Source organism: Cladophialophora bantiana, assembly GCF_000835475.1.
Source record: "Cladophialophora bantiana CBS 173.52 unplaced genomic scaffold supercont1.4, whole genome shotgun sequence".
Lineage (NCBI taxonomy): Eukaryota > Fungi > Ascomycota > Eurotiomycetes > Chaetothyriales > Herpotrichiellaceae > Cladophialophora > Cladophialophora bantiana.
The window spans coordinates 174,549-198,333 of record NW_015971578.1 but is presented as its reverse complement, the minus strand read 5'-3'; the positions used below and the strand labels follow the sequence as shown (position 1 = coordinate 198,333).

General features: G+C 51.6%; 8 protein-coding genes across 8 annotated transcripts; 4 read left to right on the top strand and 4 right to left on the bottom strand.

The window, feature by feature from the left end:
• Positions 1–675: 675 nt before the first annotated feature.
• Positions 676–2,478, top strand: Z519_02884 (uncharacterized protein; the record flags this gene model as incomplete). The annotated part of the gene is made up of 4 exons (XM_016760639.1): positions 676–807; positions 867–1,051; positions 1,111–2,075; positions 2,174–2,478. The coding sequence occupies 4 exons, from the start codon at positions 676–678 to the stop codon at positions 2,476–2,478; spliced, it is 1,587 nt and encodes a 528-aa protein (XP_016622489.1).
• A 1,327-nt stretch (positions 2,479–3,805) lies between these two features.
• Positions 3,806–5,430, top strand: Z519_02883 (uncharacterized protein; the record flags this gene model as incomplete). Its single annotated transcript, XM_016760638.1, has 2 exons — positions 3,806–5,179; positions 5,245–5,430. The coding sequence occupies 2 exons, from the start codon at positions 3,806–3,808 to the stop codon at positions 5,428–5,430; spliced, it is 1,560 nt and encodes a 519-aa protein (XP_016622488.1).
• A 1,054-nt stretch (positions 5,431–6,484) lies between these two features.
• On the bottom strand, positions 6,485–8,462 carry Z519_02882 (glycolate oxidase, subunit GlcD; the record flags this gene model as incomplete). The annotated part of the gene is made up of 3 exons (XM_016760637.1): positions 6,485–6,715; positions 6,830–6,996; positions 7,064–8,462. 3 exons carry the CDS (start codon positions 8,460–8,462, stop codon positions 6,485–6,487), a joined length of 1,797 nt encoding a protein of 598 aa, XP_016622487.1.
• Positions 8,463–9,853: 1,391 nt separating this feature from the next.
• Positions 9,854–14,140, top strand: Z519_02881 (uncharacterized protein; the record flags this gene model as incomplete). Its single annotated transcript, XM_016760636.1, has 2 exons — positions 9,854–10,095; positions 10,144–14,140. The coding sequence occupies 2 exons, from the start codon at positions 9,854–9,856 to the stop codon at positions 14,138–14,140; spliced, it is 4,239 nt and encodes a 1,412-aa protein (XP_016622486.1).
• Positions 14,141–15,159: 1,019 nt separating this feature from the next.
• Positions 15,160–15,936, bottom strand: Z519_02880 (uncharacterized protein; the record flags this gene model as incomplete). The annotated part of the gene is made up of 4 exons (XM_016760635.1): positions 15,160–15,323; positions 15,454–15,613; positions 15,718–15,804; positions 15,871–15,936. The coding sequence occupies 4 exons, from the start codon at positions 15,934–15,936 to the stop codon at positions 15,160–15,162; spliced, it is 477 nt and encodes a 158-aa protein (XP_016622485.1).
• Positions 15,937–16,239: 303 nt separating this feature from the next.
• On the top strand, positions 16,240–17,046 carry Z519_02879 (40S ribosomal protein S9; the record flags this gene model as incomplete). Its single annotated transcript, XM_016760634.1, has 4 exons — positions 16,240–16,285; positions 16,342–16,360; positions 16,441–16,539; positions 16,632–17,046. 4 exons carry the CDS (start codon positions 16,240–16,242, stop codon positions 17,044–17,046), a joined length of 579 nt encoding a protein of 192 aa, XP_016622484.1.
• Positions 17,047–17,358: 312 nt separating this feature from the next.
• Z519_02878 (uncharacterized protein) lies at positions 17,359–18,306 on the bottom strand (the record flags this gene model as incomplete). The annotated part of the gene is made up of 1 exon (XM_016760633.1): positions 17,359–18,306. One exon carries the CDS (start codon positions 18,304–18,306, stop codon positions 17,359–17,361), a length of 948 nt encoding a protein of 315 aa, XP_016622483.1.
• Positions 18,307–20,563: 2,257 nt separating this feature from the next.
• Positions 20,564–22,501, bottom strand: Z519_02877 (uncharacterized protein; the record flags this gene model as incomplete). The annotated part of the gene is made up of 1 exon (XM_016760632.1): positions 20,564–22,501. One exon carries the CDS (start codon positions 22,499–22,501, stop codon positions 20,564–20,566), a length of 1,938 nt encoding a protein of 645 aa, XP_016622482.1.
• Between the last annotated feature and the right edge of the window lie 1,284 nt (positions 22,502–23,785).

The following is a 23,785-nucleotide window of genomic DNA, read 5'->3' as shown; positions in this document are numbered from 1 at the left end:
GCATCCGAACGATAAGATCTCCAGGCGGTTGCTTGACAAAGCTTTCCCACCCGATGTGACTGTGCATGAGTTCTCATGCGCTACTGGCAAGGCTACTGCAAGCCCCAACACCCCTTGGTTACACAGGGCTGTGGGACTTGAACCTTGTCGTGTTCAATGGCGACGCCTTTACCCCGTCTCGCAATCCTGGTTGAACCGTCGCACCACATCAGCGCACCAAGATGCATTGGAACACGAGTGCCGCGAGGTCCCTTGTTGATAGGGCATCTAGGAACGATGGCCTTTTCTTGTATGCAGGTGAGAACTTCAAATTGATCAACCTCTTAGTGTTTAACCGTGGACTTGTATCCGACGGAATATCTCTCTAGGTTTTGTACGGAGTACCTCGCCTGGAGACCACGAGGTAGACCTCTAGCCGAACCACAATCCTATATCGCCCGGCGAAAACCCTTTTCACTCTCTGATCTCAAGCGGGTCTTGCCTCGTGGGAGTTCCAGCCGTGATTTTCTCTCCTTTATCGAGGGTCCAGGCACTTTGTCATTCACTTGAATTTTCACATCCGCTCCTTTGCTGTTATCAGCCTGCGCGAACGATAGTATCGGTGAAGAGAGGCTAATCTGTCGAATACGTGCTACGCATTCCCAAGCGCTGGTCGATATGGCGGACGCATTTGCCATGAAGAGCGGAGGGAAGTTCGCCTCAGAGATCCATCACTCTAGGTCCTCTTCCTCCGAGCAACATGGTGAGAAATCAGTCAACAGAGATGAACAGGAAATGGCCAAGTTGGGAAAGCGCCAGGAACTGAGGGTATGGCAAACTGCAATGCAAGATTCGCGGATAAACCGGTCCAACTGACTTCGTAACAGCGTAACTTTGGCTTCATGAGCATGCTCGGTTTCTCCTGCACCCTGATGATAACCTGGGAAGGACTGTTGACGGTCTTCGTGTATGGATTGACGGATGGAGGACCAGCTGGCCTTGTGTATGGGTATCTCTTCTGTTGGGTCGGATACTTCACGGTCGTTGCCTCACTTGCTGAAATGGTCTCAATGTAAGTTTCTCCAGAAATTCGCACATGGTCCTCGGGGCTATTGACGACTTTGTAAACAGGGCACCGACTGCTGGCGGACAATACCACTGGACGTTCCTTTTTGCCCCAAAGTCTTGCCGCAACTTTCTTTCGTTCATTACGGGCTGGCAATCCGTTCTCTCGTGGCAGGCTTGTCTCGCGTCGGCGGCCTATCTCGGCGGTACCATCATCCAAGGCCTCCTCGTTCTGAATTACCCCAGTTATGATTTCCAGAGATGGCACGGGACACTTCTCCTGTATTCTGTCATCTTCCTGGCAATGCTCTTCAACACATACCTCGCCAAGCAGCTCCCGAAGGTCGAAGGGGCGGTGCTGATCGTCCACATAGTGGGGTTTTTTGGAGTGCTGATCACGCTGGTGTACCTGGCACCTCACGGCACCGCGCACGACGTATTTGTCCAGTATCTCGCCAATGGGGGATATGACAAAGGGACTTCCTTCTTCGTGGGACTCATCACCACCGTTTTCGCCTTCATCGGAGCCGATGGCGCTATTCACATGAGCGAGGAAATCAAAAATGCGTCAACGGTGGTGCCTCAGTCTTTGGTGGCATCCATCGCTCTCAATGGCATGATGGGTTTCGCCATGCTGATTGCGATTCTGTTCTGTATCGGCAACATCGACAATGCGCTCTCAAGCGCCACAGGGTTCCCCTTTATCGAAATCTTCAAGCAGGCTGTTAAATCGAATGGTGGAGCGACTGCCTTGACCTCCATCGTCCTGTCGTTGATGATTTTTGCCACCATTGCGGTTTTAGCTGCGGCATCCAGAATGACGTGGGCTTTTTCTCGCGATAACGGTCTTCCTGGATCTCGATTCATCTCTCAGGTCGAGCCTCGAACCAAGCTCCCATTGTATTCGGTCGCTCTGTCTGTTCTGATCACACTGTTGCTGGGATTGATCAACATTGGATCATCGGCTGCTTTCAATGCCGTCGCCTCGTTGGTCGTGTCTGGCTATCTCGGCAGTTACACCATACCAATCAGTAAGTGTCTTTGAAAATCTATCCTAAAAATAGGCGGGGTCCTCAGAGCTCTGTCCACCCGATTCTGACCTGTTTCATGCTAACGACGGACGAACTAGTCCTGATCCTGCACAAGAAGATATACAATCCTTCATCCATCCACTATGGTCCTTGGACGTTGGGGCGCGGATTTGGCATCTTCTGCAACGCTTTTGGACTGTTGTGGATTGCCATCGTCATGACCTTCAGTTTTTTCCCATCTGTACGGACTAATTTGACACTTGAAACCATGAACTGGTCATGCCTGTTATGGGGTGGAACCATGATCATTGGCGTGGTCAGCTATTTCGGATACCTCCGGGGCCGATACAACGGCCCTATTGTCGAGACAGACATCATCGAACAGGTTGTTCATGGGGTTTGATTCCGGACAGAGGGGCAATAAGGAGATGTGGGATGGAGTGTTTCATTTCCCATGCTCGGTGGGATCAAAGGGGCGCTGCAAATATTTCTGGATGGAAACACGCTGGTCTTCCGGTGTCAAGGCGGGTTGTGTACACTCATGGACAATACCTTGTGGCATACGATTGTGGGAACATGGTCTTACAGGTAGATGGATCAAAGAACATGTATATATGAAAAGATTGTATCTTTTTGCGCCATTGCATCGATGCCTTGACAGTGAAGCTCGAGGAATTTCCTTTTGTCTCAGTCCCCAGACCCGATGTCGGGACTCCGCCCTGATTGGCTAGGCTAGCCAAAGCGCTGGCCAATCACAAAATTCAAAGGATGTTGCTCGTGAAGGCGTCGTGCTCCGCCAAACAGTGGGGCCTGTCCGTTTAAGGCAACTGAGCCGATGGATCTGAGAACTGAGACAACATTCCTCTTATTTTGGGCAATTCGGTAGACCTGCCTTTTAGGTCGAAGCACTGGAAGCCTTGCTTGGCGTTGTCAGGCTAAATGATCCTCCAAACCAAGTCAATGTACTTGGGAGTTGATGAGATGCTTTTGTTTTTTTGACGTGCGCCTTACCAGGTACTCAGTAGGTGTTTGTCGGAAGACTCCCTGGCATCCACATAGCCACGTCGATGGAATCTCGACCGGCCTAGGAGGTACTGGGTACCAGATCCACTCATAACCTGGCGCAATCGACCCCGGAAAACGCCACCTCCTTTTCCCCGTTGTGACACTCTGTCATCCCTTTTCTCTTAATCTTGTGTCTCGAGCGCAAGATTGTCTCCAGTGTCATTTAGCATCGCTCGAGGCCCTAGACAGTGAGTTCACTTGACAGTGTCGATAACGCTGCGTCGCTGGCCCTTTGCCATGTCCCAACGCCGAGCAGTATCCCAGCAGTTCGTGCAGTGGGATGATCATGTTTCAGAAGACGGTGCCAAAGTTAAAGAGGATTGGCCTCATCCGCGTAGATTTTGTGGGCAATTTGTGGAGAAAAAGGATCCACCAAGCAAAACAGAAGTTGCAGAGTGATGGCCGTATGGACTGGCCCCTTGTTCCTGAAAAATTCAAAAATAGTGTTTATTGTTGGGCGGCGGCCCCGTGTTTGGTGTCTGCCGGAGTGTCGTGTTGTGAAAGAGCCTCTTTTTGGTGATTTTGGTTTTTTCACTCCTTGTTACCCCATCCTTCACCTCGCCTTCAAGGGATCTTCTTCAGAGCGAACACGTCACTCCTCGATGTGTCTCCTCTGCATCATCCTCGCTTGAATGCGGATACATACCCCACTTTGGCCGCAAATCATGAACTCGTCGAGGACTGGCTCCTCGCGGTCCAGTTCAGATGGATCTCAGGTCGGATTGATGAACGAGAAGCACGGATTCAATTCCAATGGACAAAAGACGACGACGAGTCTTTGGACCAAGATCGGTTCCTCTCGCCTTGTCCCAAAGATTACATTGTGCTTGTCTGTTCGATACCTTATAAGACTCCTTGGTCAACTGTTCAACCTCCTTATGCCGAGCTTTCTCCAGCGCCGCTCCCACAACGACCAGGCCAAACCAGACAAAATCGCTCCAACAGCGTTTCTCGATGGCATGCGCGGACTTGCGGCCTTCGTGGTCTTCATCTGTCATCTCACATATGGCACTTTTGATATCGCTCACGCGTGGGGCGCCACTCCGGACCCCGAACACCAACCAACATCCGTGTTCGGGGAATATCTGCGCCTACCCATTGTCCGCCTTCTCTATTCTGGCCCTCCAATGGTCGCCATCTTCTTCGTCATTTCTGGCTATGCACTCAGCTACAAGCCGTTGAAACTGATGCGGTCGCGGCAACAGGAACAGTTGATGACGACGATGAGTTCGTCTATTTTTCGACGGGGATTGCGACTGTTCTTACCCTGCTTCGCTTCGACCTTCATCGTCATCTGTCTTGCCCAACTCAACTTGTACAAACTCACCGAAGGTTTTGCCAACCAGATGCGCAATATTCACGAGAGCCACTGTTACACTCAACCCAACCCCTGGCTGCAATTCACCGATTACCTAGTGCAGATCCTCATCTTCGTGGATGTCTTCAACTGGAACATTTTTGCCGGATCCATAGAGCTTGATCGGCACCTGTGGACCATTCCCGTCGAGTTTCGATGCAGCATGGCCTTGTTCTTGACGCATATGATGGTCGCGAGGATGTCTTCCCGGCTGAGACTCTCGACTCTTTTGGTGTTGATTATCTGGGGCACCTCTTGGGACAGATGGGAATTGTGTCCCTTTTGGGCTGGGGCGGTGATTGCCGAGCTGGATATTATTTGGACCTCCAAAGCGTCTGAGCTGCCATTAGTCGCAAACAGTCAACCTTACAAACCCAGATTGTCATCCAAGATCCTGTATTGGTCGACCTTCTGCATTTCGCTTTACCTGCTCTCCTTCCCCGACATCGACGCCCACGCCACACCAGGATACCTCACGCTAACCAACCTTATCCCCGCCAACTTCACACAAAAGCATCGCTTCTGGCCGAATATCGGTGCCGTGATGATCGTCTGGTCATCATCGCGCCTGGGCTTTTGGCGGAACAAGGCCTTCTGTTGGAGCCCGGTTCAGTATCTGGGGAAGATCAGCTTTCCTCTGTACGTCATGCACGGCCCTGTTATCCACACCTTGGGCTACTTGGTATGTGAACGATCCTCCTCTTCAATACATCCCGTGCAACTTGAAACTAATCTCTCTGAATTCAGATTCTACCACGAACGCCCGAGGTGGAAACGCCGGAGATAATGAGACAGTTCCAGCTCGAGTTCCTGAAGTCGTCGATCGTGATTGTCCTGGCCGTCATCTGGGCAGCAGATGTCTTCCTCAGAGCCGTCGATATCCCCTGTGTCAATTTTACCAGAAGGCTCGAGAAATCGTTCTTTGGCGGATGATTGGGCCTTTGCAACCTGTCAGTCTGTAGCGATGCATGCGTACCAGCCATGAACGAAGTCAGCCACCTCTTCTATAATCGAGATGCATCTTGACCGTCTCCATCTAGCTTTCGAAATTAGGACACTGTCGTCCTATCGACTTGTTGGGTACATGGAACGGACGCCGACGGCGCACGATTCCTGAGGATTTTGATTCGGCCCTAGCGAAAACGAAGGACAAGCCAGAAAGCCGACAGCTCCCGCACAATCTGAAATGCACCAGCCAGCCCATTTGCCAATGGCTAGAGCCGGCAGGCGTACGCTGTCATCTCTCGGAAGGCCGCACGGCTCTTTGGCGGGTAGCCGTCGAGACGGGATCCATACCGCGCGCATCGGCCTTACCTCGAGGGAGCAGGGAATGGAGAATGCTTTGAGGAACGAAGCCAGCAAATTGGCTTTGAGAAGCGGGGACACTCAAATGGATGGTGATGATAGAGGAGATGAGGATTAAAAGTCATGTGCGAGACAGAAGAGATACGTGATTGATGGATGATGGATTTGAGCCGAGACCAACGCGGCACAACAAATCGATCTAATCTTATAACGGCACCACGGCCAACAGACAACAGAAATTGGAAGTGGCAGTCGGCAGGCAAGGTGGGAACAACGACGACATCTTTACCGAAAAGTAATAACGTTGTCCCATGTGGATTTGCCTTGGGGACGGACACCCTGCTTGTAATGTACCCAATCAAGCGAGCAAACAACAAACAAGAGCATACCGTCATGCTCGTGCTGATAGACGACCACGGCAAGCTTGATCAGGATTATCCTGGCAGAATAGTATTTTGTTTTTCGGATAGCTCTGTCCGGGCCGTACGCAGTGCAGTCAATCCGGAGATGCATATGCGACGGAACCCATGGAGGATATGAATGTTTCCTCGGCTCGCCTGCCCTCGCCTCTCAAGGGAAGAGCAGACTCAAATCACGAAAACGCAGGAGGAAACCTGCGCACACCCTCTGCAGGTCCATACTACCCCTTTCCTTTGCCTTCGACTTTGCCTTTGGTTGTCCTTCAAGATTTGCCCTTCGGCCTCTCCAAGGTCGAAGCAGCCGTGGTTTCCGGCTGACTCGTGGTATTCTCGGCGTTGACGGGGTCGAAGATCTTTCCCGGATTCATCAACCAGTGCGGGTCGAGGCTGCGCTTAAGAGTCTGCATCACGCCGATGGTCTCGAGGCCTAGTTCGTCAATGAGGCTTTGCTTTTTGCCTAGCCCGATGCCGTGTTCGCCGGTACATGTGCCTTCCTGTAGGGCAAAACGTTAGCGTGGAAGGGTGTCCTCTCTTTTTCCTGGAGGGATGGATGGGTGGGTGGATGGATGGATGGATGGGGGCCTGGTCATGAGCAGGTTCAGACATACCATTTCAAGAGCTCGGTCGACCATGTTATGAACGACCTGCTCGACGCGCTCCCTCTCCTTTGGATCCTTGCGGTTATATAAGACGGATGTGTGGAAGTTGCCATCTCCAATGTGCCCAAGGACACTTGCAAAAAGGCCCAGATCGTCGATTTCTTTCTTTGTAATTTCTGTCCTCGTTTGTTAATTTAGACAGTGCCCCTCGATTCGAGGAGTCTTTCCGGGGGGATTGCTTACCCACAATATCGGGCAACCGTGAGATTGGGACCGCGACGTCGGTAGACCAGACTTCGTCGCCCTCCCGGCGCAAAGAGAGCATGCTCCACAAGGAATCCTTCCTGGCCTTCCACAAATCATGCGCCTCTCGCTCATCCTTTGCGTAGATGAAATCACCACCCTTGTTTTTCTTCGCGATCTGAGTGGTGATCTTGATATTATCCTGCACCCCCGCCGTCGTGCCTGAGAATTTGAAGAAGATGGTGGGCACCTCTTTCCACGTCCGGTTGGTGCCCCCTGCGCGGTTGATTACTGACATTTGAACGTCGTCCATTATCTCCATTGCGGCAACAGGAACGGCAGCGCGTATCACTTGCGAAGCTGCGGCTGCTGCATCGCGGATCGTGGGGAATGTTGCGACTGCGACTTTTGTCTCCTGAGGAATGGCCGCCAATTTCAGCGTTGCCTCCGTGACGATGCCAAGGGTACCCTCGGCGCCGATAAAGAGGCCTGTCAGGTTGTAGCCTGCTGCTGTCTTGCGTGGCCTCTTCCTGGTCTTGATAATTCGCCCATCCGGCAGAACGACAGTGAGATTGAGAACCCAGTCTTTCATAGTGCCATAGCGGAAAGCATTGGTGCCGCTGCAGGATGTTCCGATCATGCCACCAATCTTTGCTGATGGGCCAGGGTCCACCGGGAAGAAGAGACCGGTATGTTGCAGTTTGTCATTCAGCTCCATCCACTGGATAGCTGGTTGGACCACGACATCCATATCGTCTGCGTGGACGGCTAGGATTTGGTCCATGAAGGCAAAGTCGATACTAAACCCTCCAAAGGGCGCAGCGAAGTTGGCTTCCAGAGAGGAACCTCCCGAGTACGGGATCATGGGCACCTTGTATTTTGAAGCAATTTTGGCAATCTGGGAGACTTCCTCGGTCGTTTTAGGGTAGGCTACTGCAACTGGCAGTTGATCAATGTTGATAGAAGACCATTCGGAATAGCCATGCGACTGGAGATCCTCATCATCCGTGCTGATAGCATCCTCCCCCAGTACTTGACGGAGCTCTATGATGGCCTTCTCCATATCCCCCTTGCTGGCGTATCTGGGAGGCTTGGGTTTGCGGGGCAGCAGCTCATCGGCGTGATTTCCGGCGTCAGTGACGCCCACAACATATCCAACAGAAGCCAGAGCCCCTCCCAGCAGTAATGCTCTACTGGTGGTCCATAGAGGAAGCCTCGGTTTCGCCAGTGATTCCGCTGTCGAGACTCTGGTCGAATAGTATCCTCTTGCAGTTCCCGTCCTGGGATGTCGTTTTGGGCAGGCCCTAGAAAGCATACGAGGAGGGACGAAAAGGCTTTTCATGGGCGCGCTCTCAGTCCATAGTTTGAGCAAATCTGAGCACAGCCTCGCCCTTTCCATTATGTTTTCGGGGATAAGGACCTAGGCAAGAATGGGGGCGATCTGATCTCTTTCATATGTAGATATGTTGTCACGAGGAAAGAGGTTGGTTTGTCTCAAGATATAGGGGTGAGCGTCCTAGCCTCAACCACGGTGTCGGTCGGTGGGGGAGCCCTAAAGCAACTCCCCGCCAGGGGGACCACGGAATCAAATCCGCCACAACTCATTGCTGCTAACCAGCGGGGTTAACAATAGCGCACGGCCAGGTGAGTGGCATTCCAGGCTGTTCCATATTATTTTCTAGACTGCGTCACAAGCGGTGAGTTTCCAGCAATATCCCGGACGCCCCATTGCGGGACAGAAGCTAACCCAACGGCCCGATTGTGTGAAGCGTGGCCCAGGCAGTTAGGCTACGCTGGGCCCTGGACGTGTTCGTCAAGCCTAGGCCTAGGGAGCCCACCATCACTAGCCTGGATCTCTAGCATTGAGTGGCTCCGTACCCAGTATTATGGGGTTCTCGGTATCCGTGTCCGAGATCTGGATCTGCCCTCACTGCTGGGTGGCTGCCAAACGCCAAGACGTTGCGACCTCTCTTCTCTCCCTCGTATTTTTGTGTGGTAACAACTGACTTTTGTTAGTGAGATTGGATCGGTGACGTGCGGCATCACCTACCAGAGCTTCCCGAGAGCGAGTGAGTGAAGAGCGGTGTGGATTGGATAGGACAACGACTGCCCCTTTGTCTGTTCGCCTTGCTGCAGTGGTGCCAGCGGGATGCGTCTCTCTTTTCACGCCGGCAGACTAGCAAACAAACAGGGCGCAACTCGTGCAGTGGCTGATCGGTTTGCCAGCTTGTTGACATCGCCCATCCCAATCAGAGGAATAAAGTCGCGGCTCGTTCAGGGGAAGTAATTGTGTGTGTTATTCAAGGGCTCACGCGCGGTGCGGCTGAGCGTCGTCACCATTGGGTGCCATTTTTCACCCGCTTCCACCTTTCTCTCACTTGTACCTTCACTTCGACCCTTCACTTCTACTTCTACTATTCACTTCTCTCTCACCTCAACGCATTTTACGGAGTATTTAACAAACATTACCCTCCATCTGTCTGTGGACCCATCCACCTCTGCCTCTGCACCAACCAACTGCTCCGGACTCCAGAGCCTCATCCCACCCTGTCATCAACCCATCAAGCCACTTCTTTAGCAGCCTCGCTTCCGACCCGCCCCAATCGAACTGTATGGGTCACCTTCACATAGTCGTTTTAGGCTCTAGATAATTAGGTCGTCCAATCCTCGGCCGCTGTCTCTCCCTCTGACCGCTGGTCTCACCTTCAGCGCCCGCCGTTCGACTTGATCTCTCTCCCCCACCCAGACTATTATGGCCAGTTGCTCTCATTTCAAGCTCCGAACACCGTCATGGATCCACGTTTGTCCGCGGCGCCGAACCGGTTTGGAACGCGTGGTGAGATGCGCCAAACAGTCAGCCAGCAGGAATGGAGAAGTTGGTCATCGGTCCGAGCTACAATTCCCAACTTGCCTCGAGGCACAACGACCTACGATATTCACAAAAACCTCCAACGCTTTGGCAGGTTGGAATACATCCGCATTGAGGAAACCCCCCAAGGCGACTTCGCTAGAAAGGCCCATGTTACCTTCAAGTAGGTGGAACCATGATAACTAGGCATCTTCACTAATGGTGATTGCAGACCGCCTCCTCCCCGGAGAGCTCCATGGGATCCGGTCTACAAGTTCGGCATTGACTTTCCTCTTAGCAGCCAAGACGGCGAGAGAGTGTACAAAGTCAAGGTCTGGTTGTCTCTCAATCAACTCAAGGCTCAGGTCGTCGAGAGTCATGTTCACGCCGGCCTCGAGTATCCCGCTGAGATGACGTTGTTCGGGACCTCGATCGACTTCGGCTACTTACAAACTCCCACCCTGATGGTTGTCAAGGCGAGCAAGTTCGATGTCCATGCCAATGCCATTAGACTGGTTCTAAATCTCAAACGTCTTGAGTTGGAAGTTCACTTCCCAGTGATGATCAGGTCAAAAGGCAAGACAACCGAAAGAGCCTACCGATTCTTTGTCGCTCTCGACGATCAGTTCTCTCTGCACGAGGTTCCAAACGGGCAGACCTCTTCCTTGGTGATCCATGCCAAGCATCCCCCTTGTTACTCAAGACAACTGAAAGAGGCCATGCAACTGAGCCACGACCCGAAATCGTTCAAGTGGACGGCGGACGATACGTGGTCTCGGCAAACCGACATTGTTGATGAGAAATCCACTTTCCAGAAGATTGACAGCAGTCCCGTCTCGGTGCAAAAGCTTTACAACTCGATCGACATTGCACGTTGGACAACCTTCCGGGTCACGGTCAAGCCAAGCACCAATCAGTCTGACAATTCTCTGAAACAGTTTCTGAAAGCCCTTGCAGATTTCAATATTCGCATAACCCAAGATCCCTCTTTCGAAGTTGTCAAGGACTCGAGTGGCGGAGCGCCTCTCTGGCGAATGCTGGGCGATACTTCCTCACATCAATCCTTGTCCGCCCAGCTATCGTTGCCCTACGTTGACTTCGATTTGAGATATCAACTTGAAGTCTGTATCTCCAAAGGTTGGCTCAACGAGTACACTTTGGACGACAATTTCCTACGACGCCTGACGGGAATGCGGCCTGAGCAAGCGAAGCAGATGCTCATTCACGTCGATTCTTACCAGCAAAGAGTTTACGATCCCATGTCTATCTTTACCGACTTGCGTTATTCGAAGCCTGTACGTGCTCGTGCACTCCCATCAAACTGTGCAGAATTATATCATGCCACGGTCACTGCCACTAGGATCTTGTTTCACACTCCATCCGTTGAGATCACCAACCGTATTGTGCGCAAGTACCGGCGCTTCAGCGATCGATTTCTGCGAGTGCGCTTCGAAGACGACCCATACAGAGGACAAACGAGACTCTACCCTGCAACAAACGGCAGAATGAAGCTCCTCTTTGAGAGAGTTCGTCGTACACTCAAGAGGGGTATTGTTCTGGGTGACCGGCACTACGAGTTTCTCGCGTGGGGCAACTCACAACTTCGAGAACACGGGGCGTACTTCTTTGCATCTTCGAAAAACCCTCTTATCACCGCCGACAGTATTCGAAGAGACATGGGCACCTTTGATCACGAAAAGGTTGTAGCCAAGCGAGCCGCCCGAATGGGTCAATGCTTTTCTACGACAAAACCAGTCCTGGTGCTCAGCAGAAACAGTTGGAAAAGAGACCTCATCCCCGACATAGTCAACGGCCCATACTATTTTACCGATGGAGTAGGTAAAATATCTCCTCTTGCTGCTCAGCTTGTCAAAACAAACCTCAAACTTGGCGGCGAACACCTCCCATCGGCGTACCAATTTCGGCTTAGCGGCTGTAAAGGGGTCCTCGCTGTGGATCCTAGCCTCAATGGTGTTGACATCAAGATCAGACCAAGTCAGTACAAGTTCAGCTGCGAATCAGACGAGTTGGAGATCATTCGCGTCTCGGAGTTCTGGCAACCATTCCTGAACCGTCAGCTCATTCAGGTACTCTCGGCGCTCGGTGTTCCAGATGCGGTATTTTTGCACAAACAACGAGACTGTATCGAAGCCTTGGACGCTGCTCTCGTAGATGATACGGCTGCCTTACGAGCCCTGCGCGAGACAGTCGATCCCAATTTAATCACCCTCAGCGTTGCTGCACTAATCGAAGCCGGGTTCTCCCAGATCCACGAGCCTTTTGTAGCGTCTCTTCTACGGCTTTGGAGAGCCTGGACGTTGAAATACCTCAAGGAGAAGGCGAAGATACCGATCGCTCAAGGCGCCTTTGTGCTCGGTGTTGTCGACGAAACGAGGACGCTTCGCGGTCATATTAACGATATTCAACCTAGCCCTGATGCAAGCCGTCAAGAGAAGGAGAAATCTCTACCCGAGATATTCATCCAATATACAGACCCGGAACTAAAGGGAGTGCGCCGTATCGTCGAGGGAATTTGTGTCATTGCACGTAATCCGTCCTTGCACCGAGGCGATGTACGAGTGGTCAAGGCCGTCAATGTGCCGCAGTTACATCACCACTGCGACGTCGTGGTTATGCCAGCGACCGGTGATCGTGACTTGCCCAGTATGTGCTCAGGTGGCGACCTCGACGGAGATGACTACATTGTTACCTGGGACCCGGATTTGATACCCTCAGAATGGAATGCTGAACCGTTCCACTACAACGCTCCGGAGCCGATCCAGAAGGAGGAAATATCTATCGACGACATCATCGATTTCTTTTGTGACTACATGCAAAATGATTTCCTCGGAAGAATTGCTCATGCTCATCTCGCAGCAGCTGACTACCTCGCTGACGGAATCAGAAGCGAACAATGCCTGAAGCTGGTCGAATTACATTCGGTGGCTGTCGATTACCCCAAGACCGGTGTTCCTGCTGAGATGAGTCGAGATCTCGAACGAAACAACTGGCCCCACTTTATGGAAAAGAAACGAAATGAATACCGGTCAAAGAAGATTTTGGGTCAATTATACGACGCGGTTGAGAGAGTGAAATTTAAGCCGCACTGGTCAGGGACCTTTGATCCACGAATCCTCACACATGCTCCGGCACACGAGATCATGGAGACTGTTAGCAATCTGAAAAAGAGTTACGATGAAAGGATGCGGCGCATCATGGCCCAACATCAAATCGGCTCCGAATTTGAGGTTTGGTCTACGTTTGTACTCCACCACAGCAAAGTCTCCAAAGATTTCAAGTTTCACGAAGAGATCGGACAGCATGCCAAAAATCTGAAGGAGCAATATTACGAAGCATTCTGCCAGGAGGCTGGTGGACACGACAGCGAGAAACTAAAGCCGTTCGCGATAGCGGCTTATCATATTACGCACGACGAACTTCGAGAGGCACAAGCAAAGCAACAAAACCTTATGGAAGACGAGGCACAATTTGCTACTTCAGATGAATCCGGCTCCGCTTCTACCAAAATGCCCTTCATCTCTTTCCCTTGGGTGCTTCAGGATACCCTTGTAAAGATTGCGAGGAACACCGTTATGCACGACGCAGCGCCGATAGTCGAGCAAATGTCGACTGCTAGTGAAGAAGTCATCAAGGTGGGCACCGTACTGGCATCTGAAGGAATTAGTCGCGAAGGGATTTACCACGGAGAACACCTGCCTGACCCATACTCGCCCGTTGCGACAAGCTCGGGTGCCGCTGGAATAGAAATGACAGCCGCTACAGTCAAGAAAATATCAAGCCCAGAACCGGAAATGGCGCCGCCTCCTTGCCGACAAGAATCCTTAGAAAAGATTCGACCGATCAGACCACAATCTATCGACATATTTGGAAATGCAGAAGATCATTTTGCATCCGATATCAGCTCCCTGGTTTCTTCCAACGTCCCTTCGGTGGTTTCCAGCAACGTGACTACGTCTACTAATTCGGATGATATCGACTTACTAGCCTCACCTACGCACCTGTCATCTGAGATTTCAACGCCCTCTTCGCCAATCTCGGGCTCCCATGTGACGGCTCGTTTCCAGAGCCCCATGGTGTCGACTTCGAGCAAAGGACCTTCATTTGTGGTCCACGAGAAGTTGCCGCTTAAAGACCCAGTCCTGATGACAAATGAAGAGTTTCGTGACTTCGAGGGTGACAGCGGTGACGAGGATGATTATACTTTCTAAAACCGGCGTCTGCATGGTCCGGAACCACGATGGGATCTCATGCCGCAAAGGACGTCGAATGATAAAAGTGACCAGTTTCGGTGGCAGGTATCTCTTTTCGTACCTTTCGTTGATACCCTTTTTCATTTATGAATGGTTTTCCAAACAACAAAACAAAAGCCACGATGTGCCGAGGATGGTCTCGGAGGTTTTGCGGAGCCGTCTTTGTATCTACTGGGCGCGAGACTGGCATGATACCCAAAATGCATAGGGTGGCGTTCACAACCAGTTCATTAGGAGAATGAGAACCATGACACGGATCGCGTGGACATGATGACAACCGCTTCATGTGCGAGACAACGGGATCGAAGACGATCAGAACACAGCCAGCAGTGGCACAGGGGATGGGAAGGTATGCAAGCTTGGAGGGCGGGGTGACTTATCTAGGGGTTTCGGGGGTGTAGGTTCGCAACGAGCTTCTTGTGGCACAAAGTTGAGCGCTAGAAGTAAGCACGTGTGACAAGCCTACTTACCTTGAAACTTTCTCCTGACCTTGACTGCCACCCTGGGTGCCTTTTGTCATCATCACGTTTCCCGGATGGAGGGAAGGAAGGGTGGAAGGGTGGATGGAAGGAAAGAAAACAATAATGAAAGAAGGAAGCCTTTGTTTCCACATGCCTGGCCTCACTCAGTCGCTTTGACTCTAACGTTTTGAATTCGGTTGTGTCATTTCTCAAAGGCGGGAAATAGAGGAAGAATGAACTCCTGATCGTTGCTTTCTTCGCCCCGGGGGGTGGTTTTTTTTTCTTGATTTCAACCATTTCCTCTTGAAGAATAGGTAGCAGAGTCTGGTCTCGCTTGTGACTCTCTTTTCCGCCAGTCCTCTCTGTCCCCCCTCCACAATTCAGTGCCCTGGGTACCAGATCTTCAGGCACTTTTCCAGCTCACTTTGCCCATGCCTTTGCTTAACTCGCCGCAATCCCCGTCATGCTCCGCCCGGCCCTTGGAAACCAACAGACACAAACTAGTTCTCTGTGCGCTTAGATGTGCGTGTCGTATGGTTGAGGCGCGAGGCTCTCCACCCCTGTGAACTCGACGACATGCGATTTTCGAGGACCTTGGGGCTGGCGCTTCAGTTGCACGGACTCGCCCTTCTCTTTGGCTTCGCGGCGGCGTTCAGCGTTCGATTTGACTCTGTTCAAGACTGTAATTTTTTACACAACATGTATCAGCCAAGACTGCCCCAATCCGGTTCCGCATGCTCCCCTTCTCAAAGGTCTCAGAGTCGCTGTGAGGGGATTGACTGTGTAGAAAGCGATATAGGCAGAACTTACACTCCTCTCTTGATCTCGAATGGGCAATGTGCTCAACACGGACGTTGACTCGCTTCTCGATGTATCGGTTTCCGACTCGCTTGTAGATGATAACTCCGACAGCGGATTTGGTCACGTTGTACACAACGCCAGTCTTCCCGTGGTAGACCTTGTAGGGCATCTATATTTTCCCACACGGATGAAGATCAGTTATCGGTGGTCCCAGTCCGGGAAATGAAATTCCTCGCTCTTGTTCGGAATCTTGCATTTGGGGAGAAAACCTACACCCTTCTGAACTGCGCCATTGGCCTTGATGTCGACAATATCGCCAACTCGGTACGTCTTCATGTACGTCGAGAGAGGGATCATGCCCTGTAGAATTCACAACCATCCGTCAGCTCTTGCGCTGTCCATTCCCTATTCTCTGGCTGATCGTACCTTCTCGCGAAAATTGCGGCTGAACGCATAGCGCGTTCCGGACCGGAGACCTCGAGAGTGACCCATTATGACGGATGAGGTCGAGGTGACTTGTCTGCTAGGAGAAGATCTGGTTGTCGAGACGGATTGTAGAACTGTTTCAATGTTGGTGTGGTGGCTCCAGGGCGCAGTTTCCCGAAAATCTATGCCAAGCCGCGGAGCGTGAATTTCGAATTGTGCGGCGCGCCAAGACCCGAAATCCACCAATTTTGCAGAGCCTGGACACAAGCCCACCTCAGTCGCACGTTTCTCTTCTACAGAAAAAGGTCAAACGCCCAACGACTTCTCACCCGCGACGACCATCTCGATTGCGCAGTCAACATCGCAATCATGGCGCCGCGATCCTACTCCAAGACCTACAAGGTCCCTCGTCGACGTAAGTGCCCGTCCTTCGTCCCCGACAAAGATCCCAGGCTAACTTCGCACAAACAGCGTTCGAGTCTGCTCGTCTGTATGTTGAATAAAATATCCTGGCCACTGAGCACCAGCTTGTCTGTGCTTCATGTCTGAGATATCCTGACAATCGACTAGGGATTCGGAATTGAAGATTGTCGGCGAATATGGCCTGCGCAACAAGCGTGAAGTCTGGCGTGTCCAGCTCACTCTGTCCAAGATCCGTCGTGCTGCTCGGTATGGAATCACACACCCTCCTCCCGAATATCTCTGCTGGAGGAGACGACGCTGTAGAGAAATTTTACTGACACCTGTGTACTATATTACAGTCAACTGTTGACCCTCGACGAAAAGGACCCCAAACGTCTCTTCGAAGGCAATGCCCTCATTCGCCGCCTTGTGCGTGTCGGTGTGCTCGACGAATCCCGCATGAAACTCGATTACGTACTGGCCCTCAAGGTCGAAGATTTCTTGGAACGCCGCCTGCAAACCTGCGTCTACAAACTCGGTCTTGCAAAGTCTATCCACCACGCCCGTGTGCTCATCAAGCAACGACATATCCGAGTCGGCAAGCAGATCGTCAATGTCCCCTCCTTCGTGGTGCGATTGGACAGCCAGAAGCACATTGACTTCGCGTTGACGAGTCCCTTCGGCGGTGGCAGACCCGGTCGTGTCAGGAGAAAGAAGGCCAAGGCTGCGGAGAAGAAGGACGATGAAGAGGAAGGTGGTGAGGACGAGGAATAGATCATGCGATGACATGACGGTGGTGGGCTGTCAGTCTGTCTAGAACTGGTGATTTTGATGCTGTAGCATGCGAGATTGAGGCCCATTTGCTCAAAGCAATGGAGCCCACCTCGGCGACAAGACCAAGGGGAAAGCCTGCTGAACTTTCAAGTCGAGGACTTTACTATGCCCGTAGCTGATGGAAATCAGCTAACGACACCATGATATCCTCCTGCACAAACGTCATCATGCTTTATTCCCGTTTCCTATGCTAGGGTATCATCGAATGAGATATCGCCAACGCCGGCAGCCTTTCAAAATCCCAGTTTCCTGTTATACCTCACATGTCTTTCGGTTTTCCGTTTCCCTGTCAGGAGTCATGCGTTCCTCCACCCCTAGCAACCCCTTCATGACAGCTTCATTCGCCCTATACCATCTCCCCAACTCCTCCATCTCGTCCCTCCCTCCTTGCTCCCGCCTTCTCCTCCCCTCAACCGCCAGCCTTGCGCTCTCGTTACGTCTCTTCTCCAATTCGGCCAACTCACGATCCATTTTCTCCACCTCGCGCACTTTTGCGGGCATCTGTCTCTGTAACTCTGCTATTTGCCGGTCGATTTCGGCGTTGCGCTCACGTTGTTCCAGAAGCGCTTGTTCCGTGGCAGATAGCGAGAGGTGCATCCTTGGGTCAACGCTTCCGGGGTGAGCGCCGTGGTCACCTTGTCGGACCGCAATTTCGGCGTGTAAGCTTTCGACCTCTGCCTTGAGCGACTCGATTTCAACAGGGACGCGTTCCAACACATCCAAACCCTCTCTCACGCCATCATAAGCGCGTGCAACATCCCTTGCTCGTCCCTCCATGCCCTTGACCAGAGCATCAACGTCCTCCTTTTTCGTCTTCAGTTCCTTCTTCATGACCTCCAGCCTCTCCTCCAAAACCAGATTGTCTTCATGGCTGACGACGAGTGGGGGATAACCCACAATGCTGCGAAGGTACTTCTCCTTGGTGACCTGTTCCAGGTAGCTGAAGCGGAGTTTGGAGAATAGGTCCTTGTAGTGCGTCAGGTCGGCGAGGAGAGCGGCGGGCGTGAGTTGCAGATTAGATTCAGTTTCTGAAGTAGATAGAGTGTCTGAGGGCCGCGACTGCGAGCATGAATGCTTCTGTGGTTGAGGTTGTGTTTGCGCAGCGGTAATGGGCTCGGCGAGTGCGATGATTGAAAGAGGGTGTGCCTCTTGCTGAGCGCGAAGGGCGGCAAGAGCATCATGATAGTCCATGGATCCCATTGCTTTGAGGGTTAATACACAGTTCGAAGAGCAATGTATTGCAATAGAGTCGAGGTGCTGAAGATGCCTGTGTCATTCCTTGACGGATCTGGAAATGGAAAGTTGTTGCCCGGGATCCGCTTTCGGTTTAGGTGGTTCTGCCATTTTAGGAATAGTGGCGGGCTGGGTGTACCGCCGCTTTTAACGACGTGGCTCTTGACCAGCCTGCTCCAATAACACATTTAACTATCCGAAGAAGTTAGCGCTAATCGAGTTGTTCTCTCCGAGATACTTTTGATCAAAGGCCCACGTTCCGTCTAGCGTTCTTTGTTTCGGCGTACCTTGTACATGAACAATTGCTACCAGAGAAAAAAGGCATCGTTTAGCCACACGTCATGATAGGCACAGGTCCGAAAGGAGCTGTCTTACGAAAGAAAATATTTAAGGAGTAATAGGAGTAGATATGGTAGTTAGACTTTCATTGATGTCGTATCAGTCCTTCATGAACTTGCCGGAATAAAAAGATATAGCTATCACTTACATTCTATCATTCTGTAGAAGTGTAAACACGTCTGCTACTCGTCGACATATACAGAGTTATTTTCGATCTTCGGGCCGTTGTTGTAGCTGTTGAGGTATTGCAGCCAGCCATGGCACCAGTCTAGCCTGGGCCACTGTGACTGATATCGGATATCAGGACAGTGTCACCAGCGCTGCCTGCAACAGAAGGAACTCGATGAAAGGACAGATAGACAGACAAACCGGTGGACTGATCGATGCACTTCATTTTACGTCATCAAGATCACAGTTCTGAGTCTGACATTGGCCAATGCTCTGGGTGCTAAACAGTCAGGCTACGCTCTTTTTAAGGTCCCCAACATGCCTTTTCTATTCGTCCATTCTTCTGGCTGCTGGATATCACACTTGTAGCAAAACAGATAGAGGCATTCCGTCTCACAGGGCAACTGATCTTCAACCTATTATAGACCAACAACCATGTCCAATTCGAAGATAACCCCCCAGTTCGTGACAGAAAGCGTCAGGTCTGCCAATTCATGACGAGGGCAGTCGCTTGTGCAGAAGTAAGATCTCAATCATGCCACTGTCCACTAATCTGAGCCCTGATTTCTGTCAACGCATTGATTGTTGTCTTTACGGCAATACTCAAAGCGGCCTTGATACTCCCGGTAGCAGCAGGTATGGAATACTTTTGCCTTGTCGTCCGCAGCGCTCGAGTTGACGTTTCTCTCCGCCAGGTGTTTCAAGACTCAAGTGGCTGTGGTTTACCTAACCTAGGACAGCTAGAGATCTGGAGCATTTTGACTCTGTGAGCAATATGCCCTGGGCTTCGTTGTTGCTGCTCTTAGTTCTGTGAGACCGGTAAGACATGCATTCTGGAGCCCCCGATCAATCTTGGTGAGATGAATCGATAGGAATGTGGTAGGGCTGGGTGCTCTAATCACTATTCTAGCGCCCGCAATTGATCTGTTCTCGCAACAAATCCGTGATCACCACGACTGCTTGCGTCCAACTGAACGCTTAGGAAGTACGCTATCAACAATATCCGTCACAAATTACTATCGTGCTGGCTCTTATTACAGCAGTGGCGACTCCAAAGCTGCCGACGGAAATATGACCGCCGGAGTGTATCTAGGGCTCATCAATCCTCCTGCAAATCTGTCTTCAGCCATCGTACCAAATTGGGCCACCGGCAACTGTACATTCTGATGGGTGCCTCCTTGATACGCATGCGACTGTGGGTGCAAGACGGGGAAACAACGCCGCAGGCTCTGTTCAAGATCACTCGAGTTTGAGGAGAATGGCGGGCTGGGCAAAGTGCCAAACAGCATCATAGCAGAATTGCCCGAACTGAATCGGGATGCGAATACCCAAGGTGACAACTGCTCGATGTCCCTTTTCGGTTCGACGGTCACAAATGTTAAGTGCAGAGTATCATTCGCTTGCGGTCGGTTGTGATACCACTGCGCCAGGTTGCTCACGAGTTTAGTACAGTGTGATCTCAAAAATGAGTTCGGAAGTTGCCTTATTCTTCTCAGCTCGTGTATTTATCATATAAAAATCACGAGCCGTACAACAGGAGGTACCTTCACGCGGTGTAGGGCGTCTTTTAAAAAGGGAAGCCAGAGTTCGGACCGATTCTCCCAGGGCTGGCGGATACTTTAAAAAAGCACATACGTAGCCGTCATCAGAAATCATATTTCGCTAAGACGACGTGGGATGTTTAACACAAAAATAGGAAGGTCGATCGATCCAAGCCTTACACCATCTCGATCCTCTCATCGTGATGATTCCTCCAAGAACTTTCATCCTCGTCCGTAGGTCCCGCTCCGCAAAACACAGTCCAACAGGACTCTACCACTCTCACGACAACGCCCCTCAGCCTTTCATTAAACGCAAACGCCAGCGCCACCACCGCAATGACCATTGAGATCGGAAATATGATCGCCGCGATCTGGTACAGCTTCAGATTCCCGGCGTTGGGATCCTGAATATTCATGCCGAACCACGTCGCCAAGAAGGACAAGGGCAAGAAGATGATGGTGACGACGGTGAAGAGGAGCATTATGCGTGAGTGCGAGGCCGAGGCTTGAGCCTGAAACCTCGACATCCTACTCTCTGAGAGATTGGCCTGTTTCTGCTTGAGGTCCATCTGCGACTGGATTTCAGAGTGTGAGACCTCCGCGGTGGAGGCGACCGAGGCCCATGCTTCCCGGCGCTCTTTCACCATTTCGGCAACGGTGCGGAGCATGCGTGATTTGGGTTGGGCGCGGGTAAGCGAGTGGAGAACGCCTTCTTGTCGCAACAGAATGTAATCGATGCAGGTGAGTTCGTCGATGATGGCCTTGATGCGGTGGACGAGGGAAGTTTCCTCGATGATGCTGAAAGCCGGGTCGGACAGTGCAGAGGAGATCGAGTGATGTGACTGGCAAGTTTGGAGAGAACGGGAGGCAGCGCAGAAGGCATTGAAGGCGGCTTTTTGGGATTCTCGCTGCGTTGATGTTAGCGTTAGGAGAGACGAGGACATAAGTTTAAAGGAGGAGGGAGAGCTTACCACTTCCCCGATGGCTGCCGCGAAAAACTCTAGAAACCATTTGTCGTTCTCGAGCTGGCGTTGGAAGAAGACGCCCGTACAGTGCTCCACTATCAAGGCCACAAGATCTTCCACCTTCTTGAGGGGAGGCTGCAGCCCTCGTTCAAGGTGTTCGACGATGCAGCGGTGAACGTTGGCGGAATCATATTGGTCGTTAAACCGATCGGGGAAGGCAGTGATGACAAGATCGGGGTCCGCTGACGAGCCATCTTGATCTTTGTCTTGTTCATCGGTCGGTCGTGTGCCTTTGATCAACCAGAGCCATAACTGATCCACAACTATCAGTTTCGCGCATCCATCCTGGCCACGCTTCTCGGACGTGAATTTCTCCATGACTTGATCCACCCTCGGCACCGATCTGGTTAGGCCAGAGAAGTGGTAGAATGCCTGATGGAGAGACCGCCGATCATGCAGTGGTGCCGTTTTATGAGACAGATATGTCGTGACAAACTCCCTATCGACCTGGGGCTTCCCTCGTCTCCCTTCTTTGATGTCGCGAATCAACTCTTGTCGTTCCGACCATGCATCTGAGGACTCCCAGTGCAAGAACGGCATGTACAAGACCAGGTTACGGAGCGTCCCGCGCGTCGAGCCGCCGTCGGAGCCGGACTCCTCGTCATCGACTGAGAGAGAAAAAGGAGTGCAAACGGGGCCCATGAAACGGGCGTGGATCTGATTGGATGCTTTACCGTGAAACAGGTGAGCCCAGAGATCCTTGCGGAGGAGAGGATTTTGGTCAGTGCCGTCCGCATTTTGGGGGACGGTAAGACCTCTTTCAGTGCAGACGGCGGCCATCAAGTCTTCCACCCATAACATACAGTTGGCGGGTAAGTGAACCCATCGCAGTTCGGTTCTGCCTGCAGAAGTGGACTTCATTATTTCGCGAGGTCCAAAATAGGTTAACTCGTCAATAGATGGCCTTTTAGAAGTGAGCCGGACGGGGTTTGATGTGTCGATGTCCACAATCGTGGCATGTTTGACACCAAGTTGGCGGAGTCGGCCGGCATCATCTCCTTCCACGGCGGTACTTTCTGTGTATGCTGAGACGTTCTGAGAGAGCGACTGAGATGATGATGATTGATTATCTTGGTATGACAAAGACATGGCGCGACTGGACATCAGGGGCTAGTTCTGTATCTGGTATCTAAACTGGCCAAAAACGACAGACACGGCCAAGTAGTTACTCACTGTTCAGCAGCATGTGCAAGAATTCAAGTTGAAAAGTAGGCAAGATTCGTATACTTAGCCTTACGATTAGATGAAGCATCTCTTTAGCCTTGAATGGTTGCCTGCCCGCCTAATCAGAGCTTCGGCAAGGCAGATTCGGAACTGTGCGTACACCAAGCGTGACGGCGACATCTTTCTCGCAACAGAGTGCAACATGTCTGTAAGGCTGTAAGCACTTCCGGGTAATGCACGGACGCCCGAATCACCAGATCACAGGCGCTGGCAAAGTCGCTGTCAGGGACTGCCAAGCACCAAAAGAGCAGGTTTGCGAAGCATGCCATTCCTAGGATTTAGTGTGGACGGGTGGCCTCACTGGCTTGACTATATGGGGAAATCCCCCCCCCCCCCTTTTTTTTTTTCCACCCAGGGGGGCCCCGCTAACGCAAATCCCAAGAGTTGTATAGGATCGGGTGGGAGGCAACACTAGCGGGCACTGGGGCGAGCTATCCCAGAGCAGAGAATTTCGAAATAGGTATGAGAGCTCACATACCTATTAATGCATAGGTCTGTCAAGATTTGTGAAACAAATCCAGGTCCTCTTACGCTGCCGATTTCTGCTTTTCCTTCTCCTACCAAGATCATGAATGAAAACCCTTGATATACATCCCGGTTTTTCGCTCCTCCTTCGACGTAAATCTCTTTTCCTCGCTGGGAGCAGAGACAGAGGGTCTTGAATTTCATTCTACTCTCCATCGGTTATTCCTTCTGTCACCTCTACTGCTCTTGCCTTGAGTCAATCAGACGACCCTCAACCAAAGGCATATTCGAAGGAGGACCAACGAGTCTCTCAACCCCGTAGTTCGAGATGTCAATTAGTTCGACTAAGGCTTCATGCGGTGCAGAAATTCTGTCTCGGTCGCGGTGGTCGATAACTGCGTTGCGCACTCCGCCATACCCAGTCGCTCTGATACCCCTATCTCCTGCTTCTCCTCCTCTGCCCACGGCCGGCTCCCCCAATCTTGATCCTGTCTGTTAGTACCGACGTACGATTTAACCGCATACCCTGTCGGACTGCTAGGCCCAAAGATTACAAGAAATTCAGGAAGCAGCGTAGGGGTAGGGTATTGTTGAGGTCAAAGTGGTCAAGTTGATTACGTAAATGGCCTCCATTTATTCTGTCTGATCAACTGCTCTGTTCTCTCTACTCCTTCAGCGAGTTCC